Raw genomic sequence first — 26,641 nt, forward strand, 5'->3', positions numbered from 1 at the left:
GTTTGTGGGTTCCTTTGGAAACACAGATTTGAATTTTAGGGCTACACCAAGCAGTGCTCTGGGCTTATTCCTTGCTCTGGGCTCAGGGATAACAGCTAGTGGTGCTAGCGACAGGGGCGGGGAAGTGTTGAAGGGGGATCCCCAGGTAGCATATGCAATGCTATAGATATAAAGACTACAAAGCCAGTACTTTAACCCCTGTATTCTTTCTGTGGCCGTGGTAGAAGTGAACCCAAGACCTCAATGTAATAATCTACCCTGGTATTGGGAGGATCCTCCCAGGATGGGAGATGCATGCTGAAAGCAGACTATAGACCGAACATGATTGCCACTCAATGCCTCTTTTCCAGGCCACAGCACCCAAAAGAAGAAAGAGGACAAAATGGAATGCCCTGCCATAGAGGCAGGGTAGGGATGGGGGGTTGGGGGGGTTGGAGGGATACTGGGATCAGCGGTGGTGAATGGGCACTGGCGGAGGGATGGGTACTCGATCACTGTATAACTGAAACCCAAGTACAAAAATTTGTAAGTCTACAACTGTACCTCATGGTGTTTCACTAATAAAAAAAATTAAAAAAAATATACCGAGCCATATCCCCAGTCCTGACATAATTTCTGCATTGACTTAACTCCCAACACCTTGTAAAACTTTTATCTTCCCTTAACATCCTAAGATTTATTTTTAAGTCAAAAAATCCCAATATTTCTAATATATTTCTTATATCTATTTTTCTCAAAAAGGCTCAAAATATTAGACAAATCATTATTTTTGCAGTGGTGCTTTGGGCCACACCCCAAAGTGTTTGGGGGTTGCTCCCAGTAGTACTCAGGGGTTTGGAATCTGCTGCATGCTTGGTAAGCACTTTAACCCCTTTACAAACTCTGTATTCTCTCTCCAACCCTAATTTCTATTTCTTTACAGAATTCCTAATTTTTTCTTTTTAAGAAAACTATTTTTACAATGATATTTTGTAAAGAGAACTATTTACAAGAGAACTTCGTTAACATTTTCTCTTTAAAAGATAAGCACTCTGTATGAACCAGCATCACAACCAAATTTGTACTAACCTGTATCATCGGAACACAGGGAAAGTGGGGGGAGACTCAAAACTAGTTCAGTTCATTGCATTTTTAGTTACTACAAAGGGTGGATAAACTCACATGAAAACTTATTAAGTGTAATTTAGTCTTCAATGTTATGATTCTAAAACACAAGAATCCTACTTAGAAATAGACAAAAGGTAAAGAGAAATACACTATCCTAGAAATCCCATCTGTAAAGAGAATATCAAAGTATGACAAATGTCCTGAGATAAAGGTAAAGGTAAAGGTAAAGGCCCTCCCGTTGATGATCGATTTGCTCGAGCGGGCCCAGTAACGTCTCCATTGGAGACTTTGTTGTTACTGTGTCTGGCATATCGAATACGTCACGGGGGGCTTGCCAGGCTCTGCCGTGCGAGCGAGATACTCTTCGGTAGCTTGCCGGGCTCTCCGAGAGGGGCGGAGGAATCGAACTCGGGTCGGCCATGTTGGCTGCGTGCAAGCTGTGCTATCGCTCCAGCCCTCTGAGATAAAAGTCAATGCTATTTATGATCACGCTCAATAATCATTTTTAAGCAATACCAGAGTTCTTACAATCCCAAGTTTTTCTAGAACAAAGTCAAATAGTCATTATGGGGCCGGAGAGAGAGTGTAGTGGGTACAGCATTCACATTACATGTGGCCAACCCAGATTCAATCCCTGGCATGGTCCCTCCAAGTACCACGGGGAGTAATTCCTGAGTGCAGAGCCAGGAGTAATCCCTGAGCATCACTGGATGTGGCTCAAAACATCTAATAGTCCTTAATGCACAATGCCATACATTAAAACATTACGAATCCAACCTTACCTTGAATTGTAGTAAATTTGTATTAGAAAACCATTTTCATGTTTGCGTAAATGATGAAACAAGTATACAGAAGAATCATAAATTTCTCTTACACACATAAAAAACACACAAGAAGCTAGTTTTTTTCTTTGTTTATTGTGTACACACACTTCACAGGTTTTTTCCCCCCCCCCTTAAAAATTCTGTACACTTCACATGACAGTACAAACTAAGTACAAACTAGCTACAATCTGCTAGCTACGTATTAGGACATTAACAGAGTCCATGATTTTTGCCCTAAAACAGGCAATTAGGTAACTCCAGCTCTCTGAGAGAGATCTTTCCAACTTTATCACATGGCCCAGGCTCCTTCTCTTCTGTGACTTCCACTTCTGGAAATGGGCCCACAAGCCCAAGCTCCATCTTATTTGCTTCTCTTTCAGGTTCAGCTCCAAGACGGTACTCAGAGACTTCACTTTTTCATCTTCATATCAGCTTCAATGGCACAGCGACGCCCCCTGGTTCCCCCATCCTAGATGACAGGCAGACAGAGAATGGGTGCATGAGTGTGTTGCTTAGGAGATGAGAGAATGTGCAACGAGAATATTGGGGATCTGGTTTCTTGGGGAGGGGGGGAAAGAACCAGCAGAAAAATCCAAGGAATGAGGGACTTATGTCTATTTTCCCACAGAGTTACTACTATCTGATAACAATTTGTGAGGAAACACAGGACAGAGTATCTGTTCCTGCCCACCACAGGGGTCAGTGGAGTTCACCCAGGGTCCCAGAGAATGACCATTAGTCATCCCACCCAGGACCCAAACCATGTGCAAGAGGGGGAAGAATAAAGAAGGGTGGGAGAGTGAGAAAGGGCAATGAAGAATGAATTTCTTGGCTAACATACCTGTCCAGCTGTAGGTCCCTATAAGAAAGGCCTTTCCTTCAGACTGACCCTGGCACTAGTTCCCTAGCACCTCCTGACAGCTGTTTTCCATGAGATCAGGACAATCAGAAGGCGTCTTTCCATCTGCTGTTCTCTCCCTGTAGCCCAGAGCTCCTTCCTCTTGCATTACTTTGCTGTCTTCAATAGATAAAGATCCTATTAACCAGCCTTGCAACAGCCAGCCAATTGCTTGGGGATCCAGTCACTGTTGCAGGCCAATAAGAAAGAATGGAGATTACAGTGTTCTGTCTGTGACACAGGCTGAGGTTTAAAGGCAAGATGAACTAGTGGACACTTTTGCTGGGTCAGCCTTTTTCATCTTTCATATGCAAGGCCTTTTAAAACTTTAGGATTATGAACACAACTTGCCTCTAAGGCAACAGTGAGAATAAAAATAACACCTTGCATTTGTGTAACACTTCATTTTTTCAACCCAGTTTCACACCTATTAACTCACTGTATCCTCACAACATCCCTGTGAGGTGGGCTGGACAGGCACCTCATTATATTAGCTATATCACACAGAGAAGAAAACAGGTGGCAAATACTCCGCTGAGCACACTCATTGGGTTTTTTTTTTTCAGTGGGTAGAGGGACACACCCAGTGGTGCTCAGGGGACAATAAGGGTGCCAGGGTTGAGGCTCCCACATGGAAAGCATGTCCATTCCTATAAGCTAATTCCCTGTCCCCATCACTGGATTTTCTATCCTAATGCCCCCCTTCAATATACATCATGTCTCAAGTCCTCATAATAAATAAAATTAGAAATTTTTTTAATTCATAAAGGAAAAGAATACAAGTCCTTTGGTTAGTTTTACTAAGTCTTACTAAACATAACTCTAAGCTGCTACTGTAGACAGTAGTCACGGATAATGGGATCTTTAAGTTTTTACTCAGTATCTGTGTATCAAGCATCAATCTTGTAATTTACTATTAGAAGAGAAAAAACTGTATGCTAAGCATATGAGGCATATGAGGAACACTTTCAAAGTAAGCAAGCTATGGTAGATACTGATCTCTAACAATCTTGTGTTTACAATAAATGGCAAAAGGTGGAGTCAAAATTGAACAAGTATATCCTAGAACCTTACAAGAATACCTCATTTCAACCCACTCATCTCAGAAATACTCCCTAACGAGCCCACACACACACACAAAAGCAGAAAGAACAGGAATGCAGGCGAGTTTCTTACTCGATGGCCTGCATAAACAGAAGTTCAAGACATTGCCAGGCTCTGCATGCTGATTTCCTTCCGCCACCCACCCCCAGCAGGAGCTGAGAATCTGTGGCAACACCATCCCTTGCAGCCATTCAATACTTACAAAGAGAGAGAGAAGGAAGGCAGGAGAGCCCATGGGGACACTGTCCTGTTAGAGGACAAACAAACACTGATCAGGTTCCACGGAAACTCTCAGCCACAAGCACCCCAAACCTCAGGACAGAGACAAGCACCACACACAAAGACAAAATTTTAAAACTCAAGAAAATAAGAAGAAGAGAGATCCAAAAGCGATTTGGCAATTATGCTGCTGCAAATAGGAACTGATGGTCCCCAAATGCTTCAAGCTAAGTCATTTCCCCCACCTTGCAAGCACTCTCCCAGAGGAATTAATAATTCACTCACTCACAATTCCTCCCATGTGACTTCTATGTTCAGATGGGAGCAAACGACCACCATTCTAAGATCTATGTCTGTACACTACTAAGATCTAGAAGCCTCGGAATACTAAGCAATAATGTAAGATTCCATGGATGCTTCAGACTTCTAGCACTGACACATATACTCTTTCTTGGTCTCCTCACCTTCTCTGAAGCATCCTGTTTGCGGGTAGAATCTCTCCCTCGAAGACTTTTAGCACTTATCCCAGACTCGGATGTTTGCATAATCAACTGTGTGGCCAGGAATTGCTGTAGGGAGAAGAAATAGGGTTGGCCCTAGAAACTTAATCTAATAGGGAAAATTTAACTTGGAGGGTGGGGAGTAGGGAGGGAGGATGGGGCCGAAGGAGATTGGGCCATACCTGGCTGTGCTCAGGGCTTACGCCTGGCTCTGTGCTCAGGGATCACTACTGGCGATGCTTGGAGAACTATATGCAGTGCCGGAGATGGAATTGGGGTCTGCTGCAAGGCCAGCGCCTCACCCCTGTACTATCTCTCCGGCCCGGAAAATTTAACTTTTAGAGAGCTTTGTATAGTACCCTGCTGTAAACAGAATTCAAATACTTCCTGACGCAAAAGTTTGGCATATGAGATTTGGGGGGAGGAGGGGCTTTGGGGAAAACACCTAGTAGTATTCAGGGTGCTATTCGTGTTTCAGTGCTCGCTCCTGGTGGTACTTGGAGGACCATGCAATGCCAGGGATGAGCTTAGGCCTATGGCATGCAAAGCATGCACTATACCCATCAACTTATCTCCCTGGCCTGCTCATATGAAATTAGAACTCTAATGTATATGCTACAAAATTTGAAAAGGCCCCGTGGCCCTAAGTTTTCTTGGCTATAATGTAGATTATAACACAGGAACAAAATCTCAATGCTCAAATGAGAAACAATGAAACTGGACAAAGCAAAGATCATTCACTTGAAATCCTCTGCAGAGATAGACAACATTTCTTCAAATTCAAAGATAATTCTTCAGTATCCCAAAAGATGCCAGATTATACACAACTACAGATTAAAAGTAGATTATTAATGAAGAAAAGGAAGAAAAACAACTATTAACTATTTGCTGACTGACTACTCAGCACATAACGTAACTTAAAAACACACACACATGTATATACACTATTTTATAAAAATTTTATTTGTTTCAGGGAACTGAAATTATCTGCCCATAAAATGTAGAATATTATCTCACAACTCTCAAACCAACATATGAAAACCAACATGAATCAGTTACGAACAAATTTCTGGACCAGAGAGAGAGCTCAATGGGCTGGAGCACATACTTTGCATGCAGGAGGCCCAGGTTTTACTCCTGCACTGCATGGTCCCCGAGCACTGAGCTAAGAGTAGCACTGAGCACCACTGGGTGTGGCTCAAAACCCATGACCCCCCACAACCCAAAGAAAAAATTCTATGTTCCTTTGTCCCTAATGGTTATTCCAAGTAAAATAAACAGCACCCCTTCTAGTATCAATATGAATTCCTCCCTGGAGGCTTTTCCACTTCATCCTTGCTAAAACATTAAGGATCTTCAAAATACCTGGATCTGCTCCAAGACATCTCGCTGCATCTCTACTGCCATATGATAGACATCATGGTCTGAGCTATTATACATTACAGCATTCTGGAACATCAGCATAATGTCACGCTGAAATTCAGCTGTACTGCGGATTAGTCCATTTTCAATGTTTTTCTTAATAGTTGATAAATCCATAGGCCTAAAGAGAACAGGAGTAAATGGCAGTTGGAGGTGGAGGAGGAGCCAACTGAATATATAATTACTATAAAGACCTTTTCATCCACGCCCCTTAGGTATCAGCTGCCAAGACTCCATTAATACCTGTATCTCAAATAAGAACTTAACTTAAAAAACAAAGTCTGTCCACAGAAAAGCACTAAGAAAGTAAAAAAGCAAGAAAGTTGTTTATTTAGGGTGGTGGGGCTCCACAGTGGTGTTGGGGAAAACCAGAGTTAAAAAAAGGCAGCACTCAGGAGGCTGTGCAGTTGTCTGGAATCAAACCCTGAGCCCTGTACACGTCAGGTATGTAGTCCAGTCCTTCGAGCTATCTCCCTGACCCTAGAAAGTAAAAAATTCTTTTAGACTACCACTGGCATTCCTGTCAAACGGAAGTGATCAGTTTAATACTAAGTCCTGCTTGCTCACATCAGAAACACCTATTTTTGTCTAAAGTAAAAATCTACCCAATCTAGTCAATTTATTTTCCAGGCAAGTCAAAAGACTAAACTGATCCTGCCTTACCTCTGCACTATGCTGTGGTAACCAGGTGCTATGTCATCTGTAACAGGCTGCAGGAAAACATTGGCATACCTGTACAAAAACAGTAAGGTACAATTATGACCAAAAGCACATATAACCAGGGACTTGCTGTAAGGAGCTGAAGGCTCTGAGAGCCAATCAACACTGAGGTCCCACATAAGGCTACCCAAGACTTTTCCTTAGACATCAACAAGGATGAACAGGAGTGTTCTGATTGGTGAAATCTACTCACCTATGATTGGCTGCTGCTCTCCATACAAGCATGATAGCTTTCTTCCAGATTTTCTGTGCCTGTATAGCTTCTTGATCTTCACTACAGACAGAACTAAAAGGCAGAAGTTCCCAAGAAGCATTAAAAAAAAAAAAAAAACTAATTATTTCTTGTTAACTGCATGTTCCAGGTCAGAAAAATATGATACTTAAAAAAATAAATGAGCCTTTCTAAGTTCTCTGCTTTAATTCAAAGAATTCCAGATACTTACAACTGTGAAGAAGCAGGGCTGCTGGGGATGGAGTCTGCCAGAGTATGTGATTGTAGTGTAGCATTGTGTATGCTAAAGCCATCGTCACTCTCGCTCACAGGAGGTTCATTGTCCATTTCTGACAAATAGCCTTCTCCCTGATCTTCTTCTTTCGGTTCCTCAAGGCTGGCAGCTTCACTGACTCCATCTTCCTCCTCATCCTCACCTGGGGTATCCTTAGACACAGTGTGCTCAGTCAACAAATGCAAGCAAAGCTATCCAGCTTACTATTATTAAACATAATCTACATTTTGGGTTAGATCAGTTCTTGCAATTAGCCTCATACTATTTCCTGACTGAGCCCTCTATCACTTATACTATCATCTACTTATAGAAAATGACTGATAAAGTAATTTAGTACCTGGACAAGAGTAAGAGCCAGGATCTTTTTTTTTAAAGAAAGAAAAAAAAAAAAGCTACTTACTTAAGACTAAGCTAAGAGGCGTTCCTTCTTTCCCCTTGCTCTTGTGAGGAACTCTGACCCTGGGTACAAAGTTATCAAAAATAGTTTTTACTTTGTATCTTATCTGATGGAGCAAGCTCACATCATTACTTTAAGACTACTGGTTACTAGTGCTTATGCAATTCTAAAAAAGGGAACTAAAAATGATTTTCTCTGAATACTGTAATAAATAATCTCATTTCTGATGCCCTCTCTGTCCTGGTATCCCTAATTCACTCTAAATCACACTGGATGTATCAAAGCTTCTTTGTCCATCGTAGAAAAAGCTTCGTGTAAAAGTCATAAATACTCTCAAATGGGAAGTCCATGCTGCCACAGTATTCCTACTAAAACAATGTCCACTGCAGCTTTTCCCCATGCAACTCCTTAATCAGTCTTATCTCAAAATAAAGATGCAGGGTTACTAAAATTCACTAAAAAGGTGGTACTATAGGGACTTGTATAGGGAATCTAGTCACACAGCAAGAGGAATAAAGAAAAGTCTGAAATACCTTTATCTGGCTTCCAAAAATAGTCCCTGATTCTTCTTTCAATGAGTCTGCAGAGGAGAGAAAGACTACCTGAAGATTTTTCCACCTTAGCCTTCCCCTTCCTATGGACAATAAATCCCTGCAGCTCTCCTTTCCATGCTGACCTACACTAGCTCCTCAACTTGCCCACAACCCACAATCCCTTAGAAACCAAGCATATGATTTCACGTTAAGGGTACATATTTGCTTGCCGTATTATTTACCTGAGATTTCAAACTTGTGCTGAGTTTCTGTCTCTAAAGAATCTTCAATGGGATTTGAACCATGTGATGAAGACAAAATGCTTTCGGGGGATGCCTGAAGATCAAAAAGAATACTATAATAAATATTGGTATATCACTATAGCATACATTGTATTCTTCAATAATAAAGCCATAATAGTCTAACTACATTCATGTAATATTCTAATGGTTACCTAAGCAGACAAAATATGTATCTAGAATTTATTGACAGCCTGACTCTAGTCACAAACATATCAAAAAGAAATAATAAAACAGGGAAACAAAAGCCTAAGCCATTACTTCTTACCTAAGGTATAAATCCTCCATCCTCCCAGCCCTGATCTTAAATACCTCTGTCTTCACAGCTGCGAGCGGAATTTCATCGCCTTTCCCACTAGAAACATCTGCTTCAGCAATTTCTCCAGTTGCATTACTTCTGGGCTCCTCATCCAAGTCCTGACTCCTGAGTTCTGGAGGTTCCATACTTGTGGTTGGAACAACTCCAGCTAGTTCAGCTCCAGAAATTCCTTGCTCTTGTTCTGTAGGTTCCATTTTGATCTCTGCACTGGGCTCCCTGATGTCAACTAGTTCATGGATTCCTTTGTTTTCTGTTTCCTCAAAGTCCAACCTTTCTTGCTTGACTGTCATCTCTGATGTAGGGAGAGGTACTGGCTTGTCCCGTTCCTGCTGGATAGAGTGCTCCCAGGGGCCAGGCAGGGACTGGGGATCATCATTCTCTTCACAGAACGATAGTGCTGCTTCTACGGCTGCCACATCCAGCACTTCAGGATGATCATCTACCTGTCCCATAATACATACATACTGAAGTCACAAAAAGAAGCCCAAATCCCTCAATTTTGTTAGCACCAAATAAGGTGTTTCTCTCTCCATCTTTTCCATGTAGTAGAAGCAACAAATGGACAGGCAGCTGTCCTGTGCAAAACAGTAATATAGTTGTGGCTGGGGAGATGACAACTATGTCAGCACCAAAGTGCTTTGGGATTATGGAGATGGAGATGGGTAGAAGTGGGAGAATTGATGTAATTCTTACTACGAGAAGCAACGAGAGGCCGAGGAGAGAAGCCTACTCAGGACTGTGAGAAACTCTTTTGGGTTTTTCTGAATAGTTACCTTGTCCTCAATGATGGCAATGATGTCTCCAACAGTCTCGAAGTCCAGCTCTTCACCTGTGTACGACACAGCAATATCCATTTTCTCAGCGAGATCTAAATCTTCCTTCCCATCTATGCTGGGAGCCTTGGATCCTCCGGGGGCTTCTGTTACCCCAGATCGGAAACACTCTTCTTTGATAGAATTGATGATCATGGAAATTTCACTGCTATCCATGGAAACAGTCACAGTATGTGGATCCCCAACAGCCTCCATGGGAACGCAGGTGTCAGGTTGACTCACTACATAACAGGAGAAGAAAATTTATATGGTATCAAATAACAACCTGGAGATTATACTAAAGCTGCAGACAAATGTCAAGTATTCCTAAAAATTCCTATGTTTAAGTTAGAAAGTTATCTTCTTTCTGCTTGCATTTTTCTCCCCAGCTTATCTAGAAAAGGTAGAAACACATTCTCAAGCCCATTCATATGCACACTTGGCCTTTTCCCACTAGAACATAAGATGTCCACCCACCTCTTCTCAAATCTTGGGTTTTCTAAGAATAAACCAGGCACACGTCCATGGAGAATAGAAGCATTTCAACTGGGAGCTCAATAGTACCAAGACGCTCTTGGGCCAACTAACTCTAACTAAAGTGAAATCTGGGACCTAGTGGCTGCTCAGGGCGTGGGTCAGGGACGCACCTGGAGCTACACTCTCAGAAGTGGAGACAGCCGAAGCAGAGGACGGTGCTGGCAGCGCAGGCATCATGACAATGGTAGCCTGGGACACAGACTCTACAGGGGGTGGCACAAGTTTAACTGGAGGCTCACTGGCAACAGTAGTGAAGGAAGCAAGAGGTGTGGTGAACTGTGTAGGACCAGCTTCTAAAAGCCGGGAAAGAGTGGGAGCACCTAACAAAGAGGTACACAAAATGAGGTAAGAAGAAAGCACATGAATAAGAAGCAATAGCCATTTTAAGATTCAAACAAGAAAATCTTCAAGTCTCAATGAAGGATGAAAGCAACTCCTATGTTGTATAAGCCTATAAACTTAAGTTATTCTCAACTGTAAAATCTTTTGTGAAGTCAGGAATGTTCCAAAGCACTTGAAAATATGACATTTATGGGGGGAAAATGGGTAGTACTTTTTCATCAAAAGGAAATTAAACAGTAACTACAGCAACAAAAACCTCACCACAAAGTAGTGCAAATAAATCTGTCAATCCTGCTTACAATAAGCATGCTACAAACCAACCAAATTAAATACCACTTAAATATCAGCATCTGAAGTTCACTTGTTTGGGTAAAGGTTATTTTTACTTTATATTTTCTACCTCATTTAATTCCTATTAGATCCATGTGAAATATGTATTACAACTAATAAAAAAAAATAAATGGAAACTCCAGAGTCACGGGGACTGGAGTGATAATACAGTGTGCAGGGTGCTTGCCTTGCACATGGCAGGACCGGGTTTGCTCTCCAGCATCCCATATTGTTGTCCAACCGAGTCCTGCCAGGAGTGATTCCTGAGCAGAGTCAGGAGTAAGCACTGGGCATGGCTGGGCATGCCCCTTCACCCCCAAAAAGGAAAAGTTATGCAATATACCCCAAGGTTATAATCTTGTAAAAAGTGTGAAATACAATTCTCCAGTTTCAACTTTCACTCCCCTAATTGCTAATGTTATTTCTAGCACCCTTCTGTGATCTCCAAGTCCCAAAGAAGCTGTTTTACTATTAAATTCAATATTCCTTTCATAAATGTCTATGTCATGATATCATCATTCTGAAGATGGACTGGATTTACAATTTGTTTTCACATGGTTTTACATTTACAAACTACTCGTATGTATTTAGCTTTACTACGGGGTTTTACAAGTAGCACCAAGCTTGCACTCTAAATGTAGGGTTGACGGCTGCTTAGTAACAATGGCTAGACCAAAGGCAGTCAATGCCAAGTTCACGATCTTGGAAGTAAAGTAGATAACGGAAAAGGGTGACTTACCTGAGGCAGCAGGGGAGGCTGCAACTGTGTTGGGTGTTTGCTGCATCTCCCCACCATGAATCATGGGAAGGACCCCGCCTACCTCTAGGAGGACACCTGTACTGTTCAGGTGACCAGAAGCCACAGCCATTTCACTTTCATTGACCTACCAGGGAAGAACAAAGGTGAAGGCTACACTCAAGCTTTCCTTTACTACCAGTTCCCAAAAATGCTCCAGCAGTTGACCAAACTTCATGAAACTAAAAGTTAATTAGAATATTTTCAGACCCAAGGGAAGCTAATTTTCAAAATTTATTTGACAAGGGTTCTTTAGAGAAGAGAACCAAAAATAATTGTGGTTCAGATACCTCGGTACCCAAGGATACTGTAATTTTTGTTTTGTTGTGTTTTAAATTAACATTAACTAGGAGATCTCTTTCTCTTTTGAATTTTGTTTCTCCCAAGTCATATTTGAGGTCCCAGGTACTCCCTTCCAAGTGCTAAATCACCACAGCTCTCAAACACCCACAGAAGTCTCCATACCAGTCTGGGGCTAGTAGGCAGGAGGCTGCCCTTCTTCAAGAGCTCTGACAGCAGAGGGGAGGGGGGTGGAGTTGCTTTCTGTCCAAGCATCTTTTTCTGGGGTGAATCATCTGTTACTGGGGTCATGGGGGCTTCTAAGGGTGCAGAGCCTGGAGGAAGGGTGTCAGGAATCCCAGGAAACGAGGTGACTGGGGTACTCGGCAAAGTCCCAGGGGTTACCTAAGAGACAATAGAGAACCTTTATCTGACTTCTCAAACTCTGGAAGGGTCCTAATAATGGTGGGTTAGTGTGTCTAACTATTACTTTATTAGTGCTGAGAGGAACTGCCCCAAAGCCTTCTACTCTTCTACTCACTCATACTGTTATTCTCCATAATTCTTTCACCCACTCAAACCCACAATGACTCAACCATTCCACTCAACCAGCCTTTTAGAAACTCCTTACCCACTATTATTGTATTTATAAGAAAGCTGTTCCTTCATCAGGAATTTTATAAGTCTAGTACACTTAAATACTTCCTTAAATCTCTCAAAATATCAAAAACATGTTTTAGGGGTCCATCCTTATCTTAGAATACAGACATGGAAATTAAATCCTGAACATTCAGACCAAAAGAGGAAGGTGCCTCTAGGTCAAAGTGGTTTCCTCATCATTCAGTTTTCTGCTGGGCTTGCTGTCCCTTTGCTGATCAATTCATGTGCATGGAAATACACTCACCCCAGATGCGGTCTCTTCCATAGTGGTTGTAGCTAAGTCCCCAAGTGTATAATCACCTCCTGGGGAGGCAGAATCTATAGGTGAGCGAACCATCACAGTGGGTAACCTTCGAGGGGGTGTTTTTACAGCTTGACGAGCTAGAACATAAAACAAAAGTCTTAAAGATTCAATAAACCAGACAATACTCTGGTATTATATGATATAGGGCAAATAAGAATGCTACAACTCTTTGTGCCACACCCATAAGTGCTCAGGGGCTGCTCCTGGCTCAGTGCTCAGGTATCATTCCTGAGGTATGTAGGGGACCACATTAGGTGCTAGGGATCAAACAAGTGTCCAACCTGCTATACTACTGCTCCAGACCCAAGGATGGTACAATTCAAAAGTAGCATTATGAGTTTGGGTTAGAAATAGAAAATTTTTGGAGTGGGAGATATTAGCAGTGCGTAGGATGCTTCTGCTATATGTGCCCAATTCAAGTTTGATCCCTGGTATCCACACATGGTTCCCCAAGCCCTATCAGGACTATGCCCTAAGAAATGTCAGGTACCCAAAACAAAAATAAACTCCCCCTGCCACCGCCACCCCCTCCCCCCCAAAAAAAAACCCTCTCCCTAATAGTTTGGGAGAGAGGTTTCTCTCTTCCTGGTATGGGTGTAGGGGAAAGGGTGGGAGGAAGAAAATGGTTAGCTTCTGTGCCACAACTGGTGGTGCTCAGGGACCACACATAGTACCAAGAATCAAGTCAGGGCTAGCTGTATCTGAGTACCTTTAGGGCCTTTACTGCTGTACTATGTCTCCAGCCCAGGAGACGGGTAATTTATTATTTATTAGGGGGGTATAGGGATTGCCCACACCCATACCCAGTGATGCTCAGGTATTAGTTCTGACTCTGTACTAAGAAATCACTCCTGGCAGTGCTCAGGGGACTATATGGGATGTTGGGGATTGAGCCCAGGTTGGCCATATGTAAAGCTAACATTCTACCCACTATACTAATCTTGGCCACTCACCCCTCTCCCAGCAACAACAACAAAAGGTTTTTTTGCCACATCCTGTAGTGCTCAGGGCTTACTCCTGGCTTCTTGTCCATATGGGTCACTAGGGACCAAACCTGGGTTAGCCAAGTATTAAGGCAAACACCCTACCCACTGTACTATGTCTTTGGCCTGACAACAAAGTTTTTAGTTTTACAGGCCACGCTAGGCAATGCTCCGGGGTTACTCCCGTCTCTGTACACATGAATTACTTCTGGTGGTACTCGGTAAAATAACAGATGCAGGGATCAAAACTAGGTTGGCCGAGTCCAGGGCCCTTATACTAAGACTCTGGCCTCTGTTTTCAAGGATTTTTGAGTTATACTGTGTAGCGCACTCTTGATCTGTGCTAAGGGATGAGTAAGTAGTGTCGGGGATTGAACCGGGCCAGCTGCTTGTAAGATAAAGTACCTTAACCCTTCCACTGTGTCTCTGACCCATTAATTTTTTGGGGGGGAGGGAGGGGGATAGGGCAGGGGTTAGCACTGCTGGATGATCAAACCCTGGCCTCACACACCCCAAGCGTAATTCTTCTCAATACTAATTCTCCCAGTAAACAAAGTACATTACACACCTCTCTTCAATATCCTCAATAATGTACTTACACTGTTACTGAAGAAAGGGAATGACCTCACTAGCTCAGACTATGTACTAGAATAATAAGTGCTTAAGTTCTCTACTTATCTGAGGTATCAATATTTTTACACGCCACTAACTTATGAAACCTTAATTATGTTCAGTCCTTATTTAATAAGCCTGTGTGTCCTGAATGGACACAAGGCCTAATAAGATATGAGCATAGCTCATTTTCTAAGAGCTTCTTCCTAGACATAAATTTTTTCATTCTAGTAGAAGAGATGACAGAGCAAGTAATTCAAATATTGAAATTAGTGGATTCCAGGTTACAAAGTAATTTTCCATTCCCTTCAGCACGGAGTACTACTTGCAACTGCTAAACGGAGATACTAGGTTCACCTTACCCTGATAGGCAGCATCTGTAGCCTTCCTCTTTACTTCAGCTTCCTCTTCTTCCAATTTCTTTTTCCTAAAAAGTGAATTAGGAGTTGTCATCAAAGGAAAGTTTTCGCTAAGTTAGCATTTTTTGAAAGCTTAAGCAGAAATATTTACCAGCCAAACAGGAAATTTTAAGGTACTGTTTAACTACTGGTTTTCCTGAACTAGAGCTACTTTTAAGTTGGAACTAAGTTGTGCTCTCACACTGAAACATTCATATTTCCTTCCACAAGATTCACTGCTGCCCCACCCCATCCCCAGTGACATGCAACCCTGCAACTTTCTTCTACAAGAATCTCTCAATTTTAAAGGGAATGTGATGAAATACACAAGTAACTAAGTCACATTTCACAAGGAAAGGGTGTAAGGGAGAAGAGTATAAACGAACAATATAACCCACATTGCAATGTCATTGCAAAGTTCATCCAGTCTACTGTCCATGTGCCCAGCCTGAATTAATTCTGCATCTCTTTTCAGTCGCCTGTAGGGAAAAAGAGAGGTAAATAGTTTTTTTGGTTTCCTCTTTTCCTTTTTAAAAAAATAGGGCTCACATTAGACAATGCTGGAGTCCAGAGGTGCTGGTTTGAAGAGGAGAGGTAGGGTTACTGCTCAGGGTTACACTGAGCAGTGTGCCTGGGGACCCGGAGTCTCCGGGGTGAAATTCAGAGACTCACACATAATAGGCCATGTGTCAACCATTTGAGCTCTGACCACTATCCTACGTCACCCCTTTTGTTGACATGCTCTCTGACAAGTACCTGTATTTTTCCTGGGTTTCCTTTATCACTTTCTTTAGTTCTTCAACTCGTTCAGCAGTCAGTTTCCGAACAATAACATCTTCAACAGTTTCTACCACTTCTCCTTTTTCACCTCGTTTCCGTCTGTGGAAAATTAAGAACCACACACCTGAATGTGAGAACATTTTATTCCCATTTCCACTTTCAAGTCTTCTAAACCACCTAATCATAGATAACTTCTGCTATACTCTTATCACCTAGAAATATAAACAAATTAGCTATAAACCAGACTTAGTATTAACATTTTCTACTACAAAGGTTTAACTTAAGTGCTTATATTGTACTCACTTTGGGGTTTCAGTGGTCTCTAGAAGTTCTGAGTACTGAGAAGCACAATGCTATGAAAAAATATGAAAATAAAAAGAGAAATTATAGGAGGAAAGACCCATCAATGTTACAGCATATTAAAGTTTAGGGGGAAAAAAAGCTGTATCTAAAATGAATTTCTAAGACAAATTACTTGCATCAAATCAGGCTCAAAATCTTTGCTTGGAGTTCATGTATCATAAGAAGAACCTAATCTCCAATAGTTATTATTTATGAAGTACTTACCATATGTCAGACACCATGCTAAATACTTTTCAAATATTACTCTCAACTGTATCTTTACAATATTAAAGCCACTTTATGGGGGGAGAGGTGGTGTTGGGCTCAGACCTTACACATGTGAAATAATGTACTTTTATCGTATGATAAGGGGTCACACCTGTCAGTGCTGGAGGGAGGGGTTGTATGTGGTGCCAGATTCGAAACTTGAGGCCTTATGTCCCTGGTCCTTGTGGCCCCAAGTTTGATTTATTCATTTTGGTCTGGGGGCCAGCTCCAGCAGTGCTCACAGTCACAAGTGCTCAACAGCCACGGGGTGCTGAGATCTCTGGAGCCTAGCACACTTGCAATTACTCCAGCCCTTTGAGCTAGCCCTCTGGATCTTGTGATCCAAGGTTTTAGATCAGAGCCCTATTGAACCTATATTGTCTAACTCTAAAGGAAAGGCTCTTACATGTTCTGCTCCACTAATAAAAACAGTTTTTAATACATATACACATGGTAAGACTTGTGAACAGTAAAAAAAGGAAAGGTGAGGGGGAGCCAAACATTCTCTTTATAGTAAAATTTCCTCTCTTTTCTCTCTTCCAAAGCATGAACGTGTTGTGATTAAAGAGTAAGGCCTGGAAGGGAAAAGACTTCACTTCTCAAAGGTTGACCAAAGAGCACTTTCTTGGGAACTTACTTTTTGAGAAAACCAGTCTGGAGGGCGGCCAGGTTCTGCGAAGGGTTTGATTGCTCGGCTAACCGACACCCTACAAAATGGGAAAAGCCTCATTACAGATCAACTTTTAAAAAGAGAAAATGTTCAAATGAAAGATTTAGAGTACCACTTTGGAATATAAAAACTGTCATTTGGGAAGTATTCTGGAATATCTTAAATATTTCTTTCTTTATAGAATGCAAGTGTTTCTGTATTCCCTTCTTATAGGACTGTGTAGGAAAAAGTTGGAAAAGCTAATTCAGTAGCAGTAGCACTGTAGCACTGACCTTCCGATGTTCATCAATTTTGCTTGAGCAGGCACCAGTAACGTCTCACAACAAATTGTGAGACTTGTTGTTACTGTTTTTGGCTATCGAATACATCACGGATAGCTTGCCAGGCTTTGCCATGAGGGCGAGATACTCTTGAGAGCTTGCTGGGCTGTCTGAGAAGGGTGGAGGAATTGAACTCAGATTGGCCTCGTGTAAGGCAAATGCCCTACCCGCTGTGCTATCGCTCCAGCCCAGCAGTAGCACACTGCTGAAATACCTTTTTCCCCCCTTCTTTGGATCACACCTGGCAATGCACTGGGGTTACTTCTGGCTCTGCACTCAGGGATTACTCATGGCGGTGCTCAGGGGGACCATATAGGATGCTGGGATTCGAGCCCAGCTTGGTCGAGTGCAAGGCAAACACCCTACCCGCCGTACTATCACTCCAGCCCCGCTGAAATATCTTAAAATATAGAAAATTACACAATTACTTAAGTCATTTAAAATAGAAGTGCCATGTGGAAGTGAGTAGACTATGTGACAGGATGGCGACATTGTACAGGGGACAAGATGAAAAAATAAGCCAAATATATTTTTATTTATTTATTTTTGATTAAGAACCAGGTTTTATTGTGGTGGGTGGGATGGGGCTCTTGAGTGCTGGGGTGGGGAACAGGGACTGGAGGGCACAGCTCCAAGGCTCTCAGGAGTGCTGTGTCCGCCACTTGTCCAGAGGCCCACGGTTGGGGATGTATTTGACGCCACAACCATCTGGGATGAACCGCTTCTCCGCTACCATGTCTTCAAACTCATCTGCATTAAACTTGGTAAAACCCCACTTCTTGGAGATGTGGATTTTCTGACAACCAGGAAACTTGAACTTGGCCCGGCGGAGAGCCTCAATCACATGCTCCTTGTTCTGAAATTTGGTGCGGATGGACATGATGACCTGGCCAATGTGGACCCTGGTCACCATGCCCTGGGGCTTTCCGAAGGCCCCCTGCATGCCTGTTTGGAGCCTGAGATGGAGGCCAGTGTGAGAGCAGACAGGAACAAGCAGGACAAAGGGCTGTGTCCAGGGTCCCTTCTCACAGCCCGTACAAGGCACAGGCTGCGTACACTACCCAGGAGCTGCTCGCTGTCGGCAGCCATTGCACACCGGGCCCCACAGGGCAGAGAGCACGGTCGGCTTAATTGGCTGCACTAAATATAATTTTATTTTTATTTTTTAAATATATTTTTAAATGATTGGATTTTGTTCCCCATTTCAATGGACCCACATCTAGTTCCTGGGTCTCTACTCGAAGCCATACCCTATCAGGTGAGATTAATCTCCAGCCTCTATACTTGACCTCCACCACTTCAACAGGCCCACACTCACTGCTCCTAAACGCAAATTTTACACTGTTCACAGTTACACTTCTTGCTATCACTGTGTGAAGAGGGGCAGAGCAGGAAAAGAGCAATTCCCAGCCTACTCCTTCAGAGTTCCAGAGAGGTTGGAACTCTAACTACAAAGACTGACCTGCAGCACAACAAACCCAATGGGGAAAATGCATGGAAGCCCAATGAGTTCAATGAAGAGTTCAATGAGTAAAAACAAACAATGAAATAAACATGTCAAAGAATTCTCTATCCAGAGGCCAGAGTAACAGTACAGCGGGTAGGGCGTTATTTTGGTTTGGGGGTTACAACTAGCTCTGCATTGAGCAATCACTCCTGGTGGGGCTCAGGTGACATTCTATGGGGTGCTGGGAATTGAACCCAAGTTAGCTGCATTAAGACAATCACCCTGCCTGCTTGTATTCTCTTCTGTCCAAGATGAGGGTTTTCAGTCTGCAACTTTAAGCAATATAGGAAGTTACTGAGAGATCGTCAATGATCCAGAAACTATAAGGGCAGCTGCACATTTCCCTAAGATAGTCCACCAACACAGTAAGTCAGACTTGCTTTCAGTCAGCATATCAACAAACTTACTTTTCGGGGAGCTAGGAGGTTGATTCAGTCAGCTCTGAATACAGGGGACCATATTGGGTCATACACACACAAGGTAAGCACTTTACCCACTGGATTCTCCCTGGGGCCCCAATACTGTAATTTTTTAATCACAGACTGACATGAAGACTCAATTAGCAGTCATGTATATCTTTGTGAACAGAAAAAAATTACCCAGAAAGTAAACACAACTTAAAATTTTTGAGGGCTGGAGACACCTCAACAGGTAGGAATCCATGTTTTGCCCATAGCAGGCAAGCGTTCAATCCCCAGCACAAATATAGTCCCCTACATACCGTTAGGAACAACCCTGAGCACTGAGACTGGAGTCCTTGTGTACCAGATGGTATGGCACAAACACAAAAACTTCTTTCTTGTGATAAGATTTTTGTAAAGAATGTTAAAATGTAGAAAGCATAACCCTCAGGGAGAGGGAGATAATTCAAATGGCTACTATCCATGCTTTGCACTTGGGAGATCCAGATTTGGTACCAACACCTCTGGGGCAATCCCTGAACACTTATGAGCACTTAGATGAGGCTTGTCCCTGAGTACCACTGGGTGTGGCCCAAAAAGTATCTTCTATCTACTAAAAGAAAAAGTGAACCAAGTAAGAGAAAAAGAGATCAATAAACCATAAACATTAAACAATGCTTTAAAAAAAAAGGGACTGGAGTGATAGCACAGTGGGTGGGGCGTTTGCCTTGTACACGGCCGACCTGGATTCAATTCCCAGTATCCCATATGGTCCCCTGAGCATGCCAGGAGTAATTCCTGAGTGCAGAGCCAGGAGTAACCCCTTGCATCGCCAGGTGTGACCCAAAAAGAAAAAAAAAAAGGTAGATCAGTAAAGTAAGTATGCAACAAGTTAAATTCAAAATGAATGATACCGATAGAGAAGGGAGCACCAAATAAAGGGTGTTGGGAAGACACTCTCAGGATGGGAGAAGCATGCTGAAAGTAGACTATAGACCAAACATGATTGCCACTCAATGCCTCTTTTGCAAACCACAACACCCAAAAGGGGAGAGAGAACAAAAGGGAATGCCCTACCACAGAGGCAGGGTAGGATGGGGGGTGGGAGGGATACTGGTACCCGTGGTGGTGGAAAATGGGCACTGGTGGAGGGATGGGTATTTGATCATTGTATAACTGAAACCCAAGCACAAAAATTTGTAAGTCTACAACTGGTGTTTCACTAATAAAAATTTAAAAAAAAAAAGAAATGATTAAGTTCAATAAAATAAAATCCAAAAATATTTTTAAAAAAATGAATGATACCAAAATGGGGGGGGCAGGATTTTGTGACCAAAACCTCCAGGCTCTCATGGAGTTGGGGATGGGCTACCTCCCCCCACACCCCTGTTCTTCTGGGCACCTGGTAGTCACACCTGGACCATGGCCATGATCCAGAGACTCATAAATAAATCTTGAAAGACATCAACAAGCTGCAGAGGTGCTTCCGGAAACCAAAGTCACCATCCAGTTAAAATCTTAATTCCAGCTATTATGCCCCCATTCAAAATTTTAGAATTTCTGAAGTGTGTGGCCACAAATCTCAAACTCTACATTACTGATACACCAGGAGTAGCATACCACATTGGATGTAATATAAAGTAGAAGGCAACCATTCTCAAGTAAGAAAATAGTAACACTCAAGGCTCAACCTGTGACAACATGTTAGTAATCTCTTCCACAAGGGCTAAAGGCTCCATGGTGAGACACAACAATTTTCACAGACCTTTTTCTAAGGAAACCTTTTCTGATCATTTTTAGTGATTTCCATAATAAGAAATATAAAATAAATTATTTAGGGTTTGCTATTGGAGCAGGCATAGGTGGTGATTAGGGAAATTGGAAATAATGATGGTAAAAAGGTGTAATGGTGGTAGGATTGGTGTTGGAAAACTAAATAAATCATCATGAATACAACTTTATAAAAATAAAATTAAAAAAAAAAAAGAAAAAGCACTCTTTGGGGGCTGGAGAGACAGTACAGCAGGTATGTGTTTGCTGTGCAAGCGGCCAACCTGGTTCTATTCTGAGCACTCTATATGGTTCCCCAAGCACTGTCTGGAGTGATCCCCGAGTGCAGAGCCAGGAGTATGCCCTACGCACTGCTGGGTGTGGCCCAAACCAAACCAAAAAGCACTCCTAGGTTTTTGATTATAGAGCCAGAGTTACCAAGAAGAGGTGAGGAGGGCAGGGAAGAGGCAAATTAGGGGAAAAAAAAAAAAGCAAGCAGGCAATTTCAAAATGTGTTTTTTGAGCCACATCTTGCTGTGCTCAGAAGCTATTTCTGGTTCTATGCTAAGAAACGACCCTGACAGCCTCACGGGATGGGGGTGGAGCCAGCCCTTTCCTCCCCGCCCCAACAAGACCCGGAGTTGCCACCCACAAGCGGCCTCTCTGGCTCCTGATCAAACTGCTTAACGGCCATGATCCCAGAGATTCAGAAACAAATCTCGGAACCCAGTGGCTTTTGGCAGAAATGCGTCCACTCCCCGCAGTAGGTTACCAGCACCAGGTCACCCCAGGCGAAAACAGGTTTTGTGCCTTGGCCTGTTCCCCCTGGCGGCTCGTTGGCCGCCATCCTCTAGAGGCCATTGGACAGTCAGGTTTGGGCTCGCAGTGATGAGACACACGAGGCCTCATGGGATGGAGGTGGGATCAGTCCTTTCCTCCCTCCCCAAGGAGATCCTGGATCGCCGCCCACAAACGGCCTCTCTGGCTCCTGATCAAGCTGCTTAACGGCCATGAGTCCCAGAGACTCAGGAACAAATCTCGGAACCCAGCAGCTTTTGGCAGAAATCCCTACAGATTTGTTAAAATTTCGGAATTTCAAAATCGCGCAGCCACTTCTGCAGCCACACATCATATGTTATTCATAACCAGCAACAGAAAACAAATTGTCTGTTGCCTTTTCAGCAGATCTGAGTGTTGGGGTAAAATCCCAAATAATAATGGTGGGTCTGGTGTCAAAATATTGAATGTAATCAAAGCAGAGAGAGAGTGATGGGGAAATCATCTGCCCCACAGGTATGGGGAGGGTGTGAGATAGGGGTATACTAGGGGTTTTAGTGGTGGAAAATGGGCACTGGTGAAGGGACAGGTGTTTCATCACTGTATGACCGAGACTTAAACCTGAGAGCTTTGTAACTGCTCTCATGGTGATTCAATAAGTAAATTTATAAAAAAGAAAAAAAAATGACCCTGGCAGTCCTCAGCGGACTCTATGTGGTGTCTGGGATTTGAACCAAGGTGTGGCAGCTACAACCATATGATAAGAAGTGACCTATCTCCTGTAGTATCTATAGTAGCAGTATTCCCACACTTTGTGGTACTATGATACTACCAATACTACTTTACTATGAAGCTTTGAAAATATAATCAAAAGCTAAGAAAATCTATCTTGACAGAGAATGACTTTAAAAAACTGGATTCTACATTTATTAAACAAAGATCTCAGTCTGAGCAAAGATAACAGCTAAAGCAGAGACACTGAATTAAAATATGAAATATAGAGGCCAAAAAGTACATCTTACCTAAAATGTAAGGTAAGATGCTTTCCTTGAACCCCAGTACGACCCTGCACTGTATCTGGTCCCGTAAGCACAGAGCAGAGTCCGCCATGAGCACCACCAGAAATGCACCCAAAACCAAAATTAAAGAATATGAACACTTTTGGTTTTGGATGACACCCAGTAATGCTTGGGGAGTTGTAAGATCAGTAGTGGTGCCGGGAGGCGAACTCAGGGTTCCCCCATGCCAGATGTACACTCTAGCCCTCTGAGCTCTGACTCTCTCTAGTCGAGAATATACATCTTTATTCCTTAATCTTGTTTACCAACCTATTTATAACTTCCTTTGCCACATTTTAATTAAAAACATTTTGAGAGCTCTATGTATAATTTCACATAAAAAATTATGTTTCTTCAATTTTATGAGTGATCCTAAAATGTAAGGTATAATTCAATTTCATGAAGATATTAGAAGATATTGGAACAACTTCAAATATAATAGTGCCTTAAAATTATTCAACTAAACCAGATCGCTTGCTTTATTATTTTTGGATTTGGGGCCACACCCACTGGTGCTCAGGGCTTGATTCTGGCAGTGCCTGGGAAACTATGCAATATAAAAAATGGAACCCAGGAGTTTAACTGGTTTTTAGGTGCCGTGCTTAGGGTTTACTCCTGGCCCTGCACTGGAAGGCCAGGAGTAAACTCCTGGAGGTATTGGGGGACGGACCATGCAAGGTGCCAGGGATAAAACCTAAGATGTACCCACTGAACTCTTGCTTGGGCCAGAGCAGTAGTACTCTGGGTACTGTACTACTGCTCTGGCCCATCCTCTATAAATTTCTTTCAAAAACCTATTTTGCTTCATTAAAATAAAGTTATTTCTAAAATCCACCTGTATAATAAAAAAAAAAAAAGTCCACTGAATTGCAGACCCAGAAAGCCTGCATAACATACCAATTTTGATCTCCACTCCTCATCACAGAAGAAGCTAAGCACAGCTTCTCTCGAATGGACCATGGTTCTGTGGGGCCAGTACTCAACAGCTTGTGTTCTGAAAAAGAGAGAAAGCTTAAAGGCAACCACTGAGGGTTGGAGAGAGAGCTTAATAGGCTTTAATACATGATTTGCATGCCAGAGGTACTGATTTAACCCAATTCCATATGATCCCCAGAGTTATATGAGTTCCTAGGAGCAAGCCCCTACCACCAAGTCAGGAGTGGTTTCTAACCACCATAGGGTGTAACCTTAAAACAACAAAGATGGATTCAATGCCTCATATTAAAGTCCAAGTACATGAGACCAGAGATACCAGATGGCAAGGTAACTGTCCTGTACACAGCCGAGTCAGGTTCAACCCCTGCTACATGTGGTTTTCTGAGCCCTTCCAGGAGTGATTCCTGAACACAGAGCCAGGAGTAAGCTGAGAACACAGCTGCATATGTCCCCCAAACAAGAGCCAGAGCAACTATACAGCAACGATACCAGGCCAACATGGTTAGATCTTCGGTACATGATTCTAATTCTGTCTCCTGAGCCCGCCAGAAACTATCCCTGACTCCCCGAGTCTGGAATAACCCCTGAACACCACCCGGTGTGGTCCAAAAGCCAAACCAAAGAAACAAAAAATGTTCAAGAATAAATTAAAGCTGTCACTAAATCTTGATTTTCAGCACCACTTGGGTGGTTCTCTAATTGCACGAGTTACTCTGAACATCTGGCAAAAGTTTTGTTTTGTTTTTTAATTTGGTTTTGGACCACACCAGGAGTGCACAAGAATTCCTGTGGAGGTGGTGGTGAGGGAAGAAGGATTACAAAACGTCGGGGATGGAACTGAGACACCAGCAGGCACTAACTCGTTGACATCTCCCCAGTTTCCTGCCAAAAAACGTAGTACTCTCTCAAAGTGTTGATTTATTCTTTTTAAGGGGGGGGGGGGGAGCAGAGAAATAGTACAAGTGATAAACTAGGGGTTGTAACAATAGCACAGTGGATAGGGCATTTTGCCTTGCACAAGGTCAACCCAGGTTCAATTCTCAGCATCCTATATGCTCCCCCGAGCAGTGCCAGGAGTAATTCCTGTGTGCAGAGCCAGGAGTAACCCCTGAGTAACGCCAGAGTGATCCAAAAAGCCAAAAATAAATAAATAATTAAAAATTAAATATATATACACACATTAACATATAAATACATAAATCAAATTGCTCTAGATGCGGCTAGGTCCCACCCCACCAGCATTTGTGATGCCAAATTCGGGCACAATATCAACTGTCCCCCAGCACTGCCAAAGGTCACTCCAGGGCACAGAAGCAGAAATAGCCTCTGAGCACTGCTGGCCAAACCCCTTCCCCCAAATTGAACGCCAAGGCAGGTTATGAACACTTGAAGGAACAAGGAAATGACCTTCGGGCTCAGAGGTACTGGACAGCATTGGGTGAAGCACTGCTTTCGGACCGTTTCTGTACCACACCTGGAGTGCAAGGGGCACAGGTAGTGGTAAGATACAACATGGGCTCGGGCATGACATCCAGACCTACAAAATATCTTCCCACCAAGCGCCCAGCACTGAATCCTTAGGTCGCGTCCAAGGAAGTAACCATAGCCCCCCATCCCAACGCTACGTGGGAGGTCACCCACCCAAAATTTGCCTTAAAGGGCCGAGAGCTATGTCAACAGAATTGGGAATGGGAAGCGCGATCACATGCTCTTCTGCTTGTAGGTGGCCAGTTAAATCTCTGGCAGTGCATGACCCTTCAATCGCCGAAGCACCGAGCAGAAAGTAGCTCTGTGCACCGCCTGCACAGCTCACGGGTTTATTGAAGGCCAGAAAGGTGGCTCAAAGGGCTAGTGCGCATGTCCAGCAGAATCGGCAGCCCCAATTCGATACCCGGCACAGGCAGAAGCGACCTCCTTTCCCCAGCAATGCGCGAGGGAAAGGACAGTTCCCGAGCAGGTGCCAGTGTGGCCCGAAAAAAAGAGTGAATACGCCATTCATGATGTGCAACGACTGGAAGACACAAAAAACGAATCCCTGACTCCAATTTAAACGCACACGCACTTTCCAGGATTCCACGCGGGTGCCCCGCCCACCGCCCCACCCCCTCCGCAAAAAATGTTACTCCGCCCGGCCGGGCCGCCCCCAGCCCCGTCACACCCCTCCACCCCTGGAGGAAATACCCGAGCACGCAATTCCCCGTGGCAGAAAAAGCTCCCTCTCCTTCCGAGGAGTGTGGGCCTCGAAGACGTCCATCAGAAAAAGATGGCTCCGAGATGCGGCCAGCTATTAAGGCTCCCATGTTTTTGCCTGCACGTCCGAGTTTATCGAACCTTTCCCTCTCACCCCGCGGAGTTCCTCGCCCCCACACACAAGTAACCGTTACGCTACTTCCAACTGCCCTCCGCGGCCTCCCTGAGATTCGAGGCTCGCAGGCCGCCAACTAGGTGGCCTTCGTGACTGCCTCGGGATTAGCGCTCTGTGGAAACCCCGGGGTTTTTCAGGAAAATCGCTGCTCCTACACCCCGAGCCTGTGACAATAAATAACGGTGCCTAGTTTTCGGCTCTAGAAAGGTGAACCAGGAAAAGCGACGTCGATACTCACTGCCTGTTCCTGTCGCCATCTTGGCCCCGAGGTCTCCAGCCCCCGACGCCTCAACGACCGGAAGAGCCGGCACCCGGAGGACTCTGGGAAATAGGACGCGGCGGCTGTTCGCGATGCCCCCTGGGAAATGTAGTTTTAGACGAACCAGCGCCTTAACTCCGTTGTCCAGTGCGTTGCCGACGAAGAGCAGAGGATGGCGGCGGAAGCCCCAGGGCTTCCTTGGGAATTTTAGAAAAGAGCCGCCTCTAGTTCAAGAAGAGTGTCAGGCGGGAAGCACGTTCCCGACGACCCACCTCCCGTCACCCGACA

General features: G+C 43.5%; 1 protein-coding gene and 1 non-coding gene across 4 annotated transcripts; both read right to left on the reverse strand.

Moving 5' to 3' along the window:
- Positions 1 to 2,033: 2,033 nt before the first annotated feature.
- Positions 2,034 to 26,631, reverse strand: LOC130032974 (bromodomain-containing protein 8). Of its 3 annotated transcripts, XM_056124664.1 has the most exons (22): positions 26,333 to 26,627; positions 23,691 to 23,787; positions 16,928 to 16,997; positions 15,985 to 16,034; positions 15,658 to 15,780; positions 15,300 to 15,380; positions 14,866 to 14,930; positions 12,849 to 12,985; positions 12,131 to 12,349; positions 11,609 to 11,753; positions 10,308 to 10,517; positions 9,622 to 9,902; positions 8,842 to 9,291; positions 8,473 to 8,566; positions 8,231 to 8,277; positions 7,238 to 7,452; positions 6,988 to 7,080; positions 6,738 to 6,806; positions 6,018 to 6,195; positions 4,617 to 4,721; positions 4,136 to 4,180; positions 2,034 to 2,400 (listed from the first exon to the last, which is right to left on the reverse strand). In XM_056124664.1, the coding sequence occupies exons 1-22, from the start codon at positions 26,349 to 26,351 to the stop codon at positions 2,341 to 2,343; spliced, it is 2,853 nt and encodes a 950-aa protein (XP_055980639.1). In that variant the 5' UTR covers positions 26,352 to 26,627; the 3' UTR covers positions 2,034 to 2,340. The 3 variants fall into 3 exon arrangements, 2 of the variants coding, with proteins under 2 accessions (XP_055980639.1, XP_055980640.1); XM_056124665.1 differs by lacking the exon at positions 12,131 to 12,349 and having other exon boundaries at positions 2,035 to 2,400; positions 26,333 to 26,626; XR_008793890.1 differs by lacking the exons at positions 2,034 to 2,400; positions 4,136 to 4,180 and adding an exon at positions 4,835 to 5,015 and having other exon boundaries at positions 26,333 to 26,631.
- Positions 18,285 to 18,421, reverse strand: LOC130033197 (small nucleolar RNA SNORA70). The gene has a single exon (XR_008793918.1). It is a non-coding gene; the product is annotated as a small nucleolar RNA SNORA70 (small nucleolar RNA).
- Positions 26,632 to 26,641: the final 10 nt, after the last annotated feature.

The sequence above is a fragment of the Sorex fumeus genome, unplaced genomic scaffold (genome assembly GCF_029834395.1).
Source record: "Sorex fumeus unplaced genomic scaffold, SorFum_2.1 ptg000051l, whole genome shotgun sequence".
NCBI lineage: Eukaryota > Metazoa > Chordata > Mammalia > Eulipotyphla > Soricidae > Sorex > Sorex fumeus.

Bases quoted from the DNA above. Each gene is read 5' to 3' on its own strand.
- LOC130032974 (XM_056124664.1), bottom strand. The intron at 16,998-23,690 runs GTATGTTATGCA...CCCATTTTGTAG, and splicing joins AGGAGTGGAGATCAAAATTG to GGTGTCGGTTAGCCGAGCAA. The intron at 6,807-6,987 runs GTGAGTAGATTT...GTTTTTGTACAG, and splicing joins AGAGCAGCAGCCAATCATAG to GTATGCCAATGTTTTCCTGC.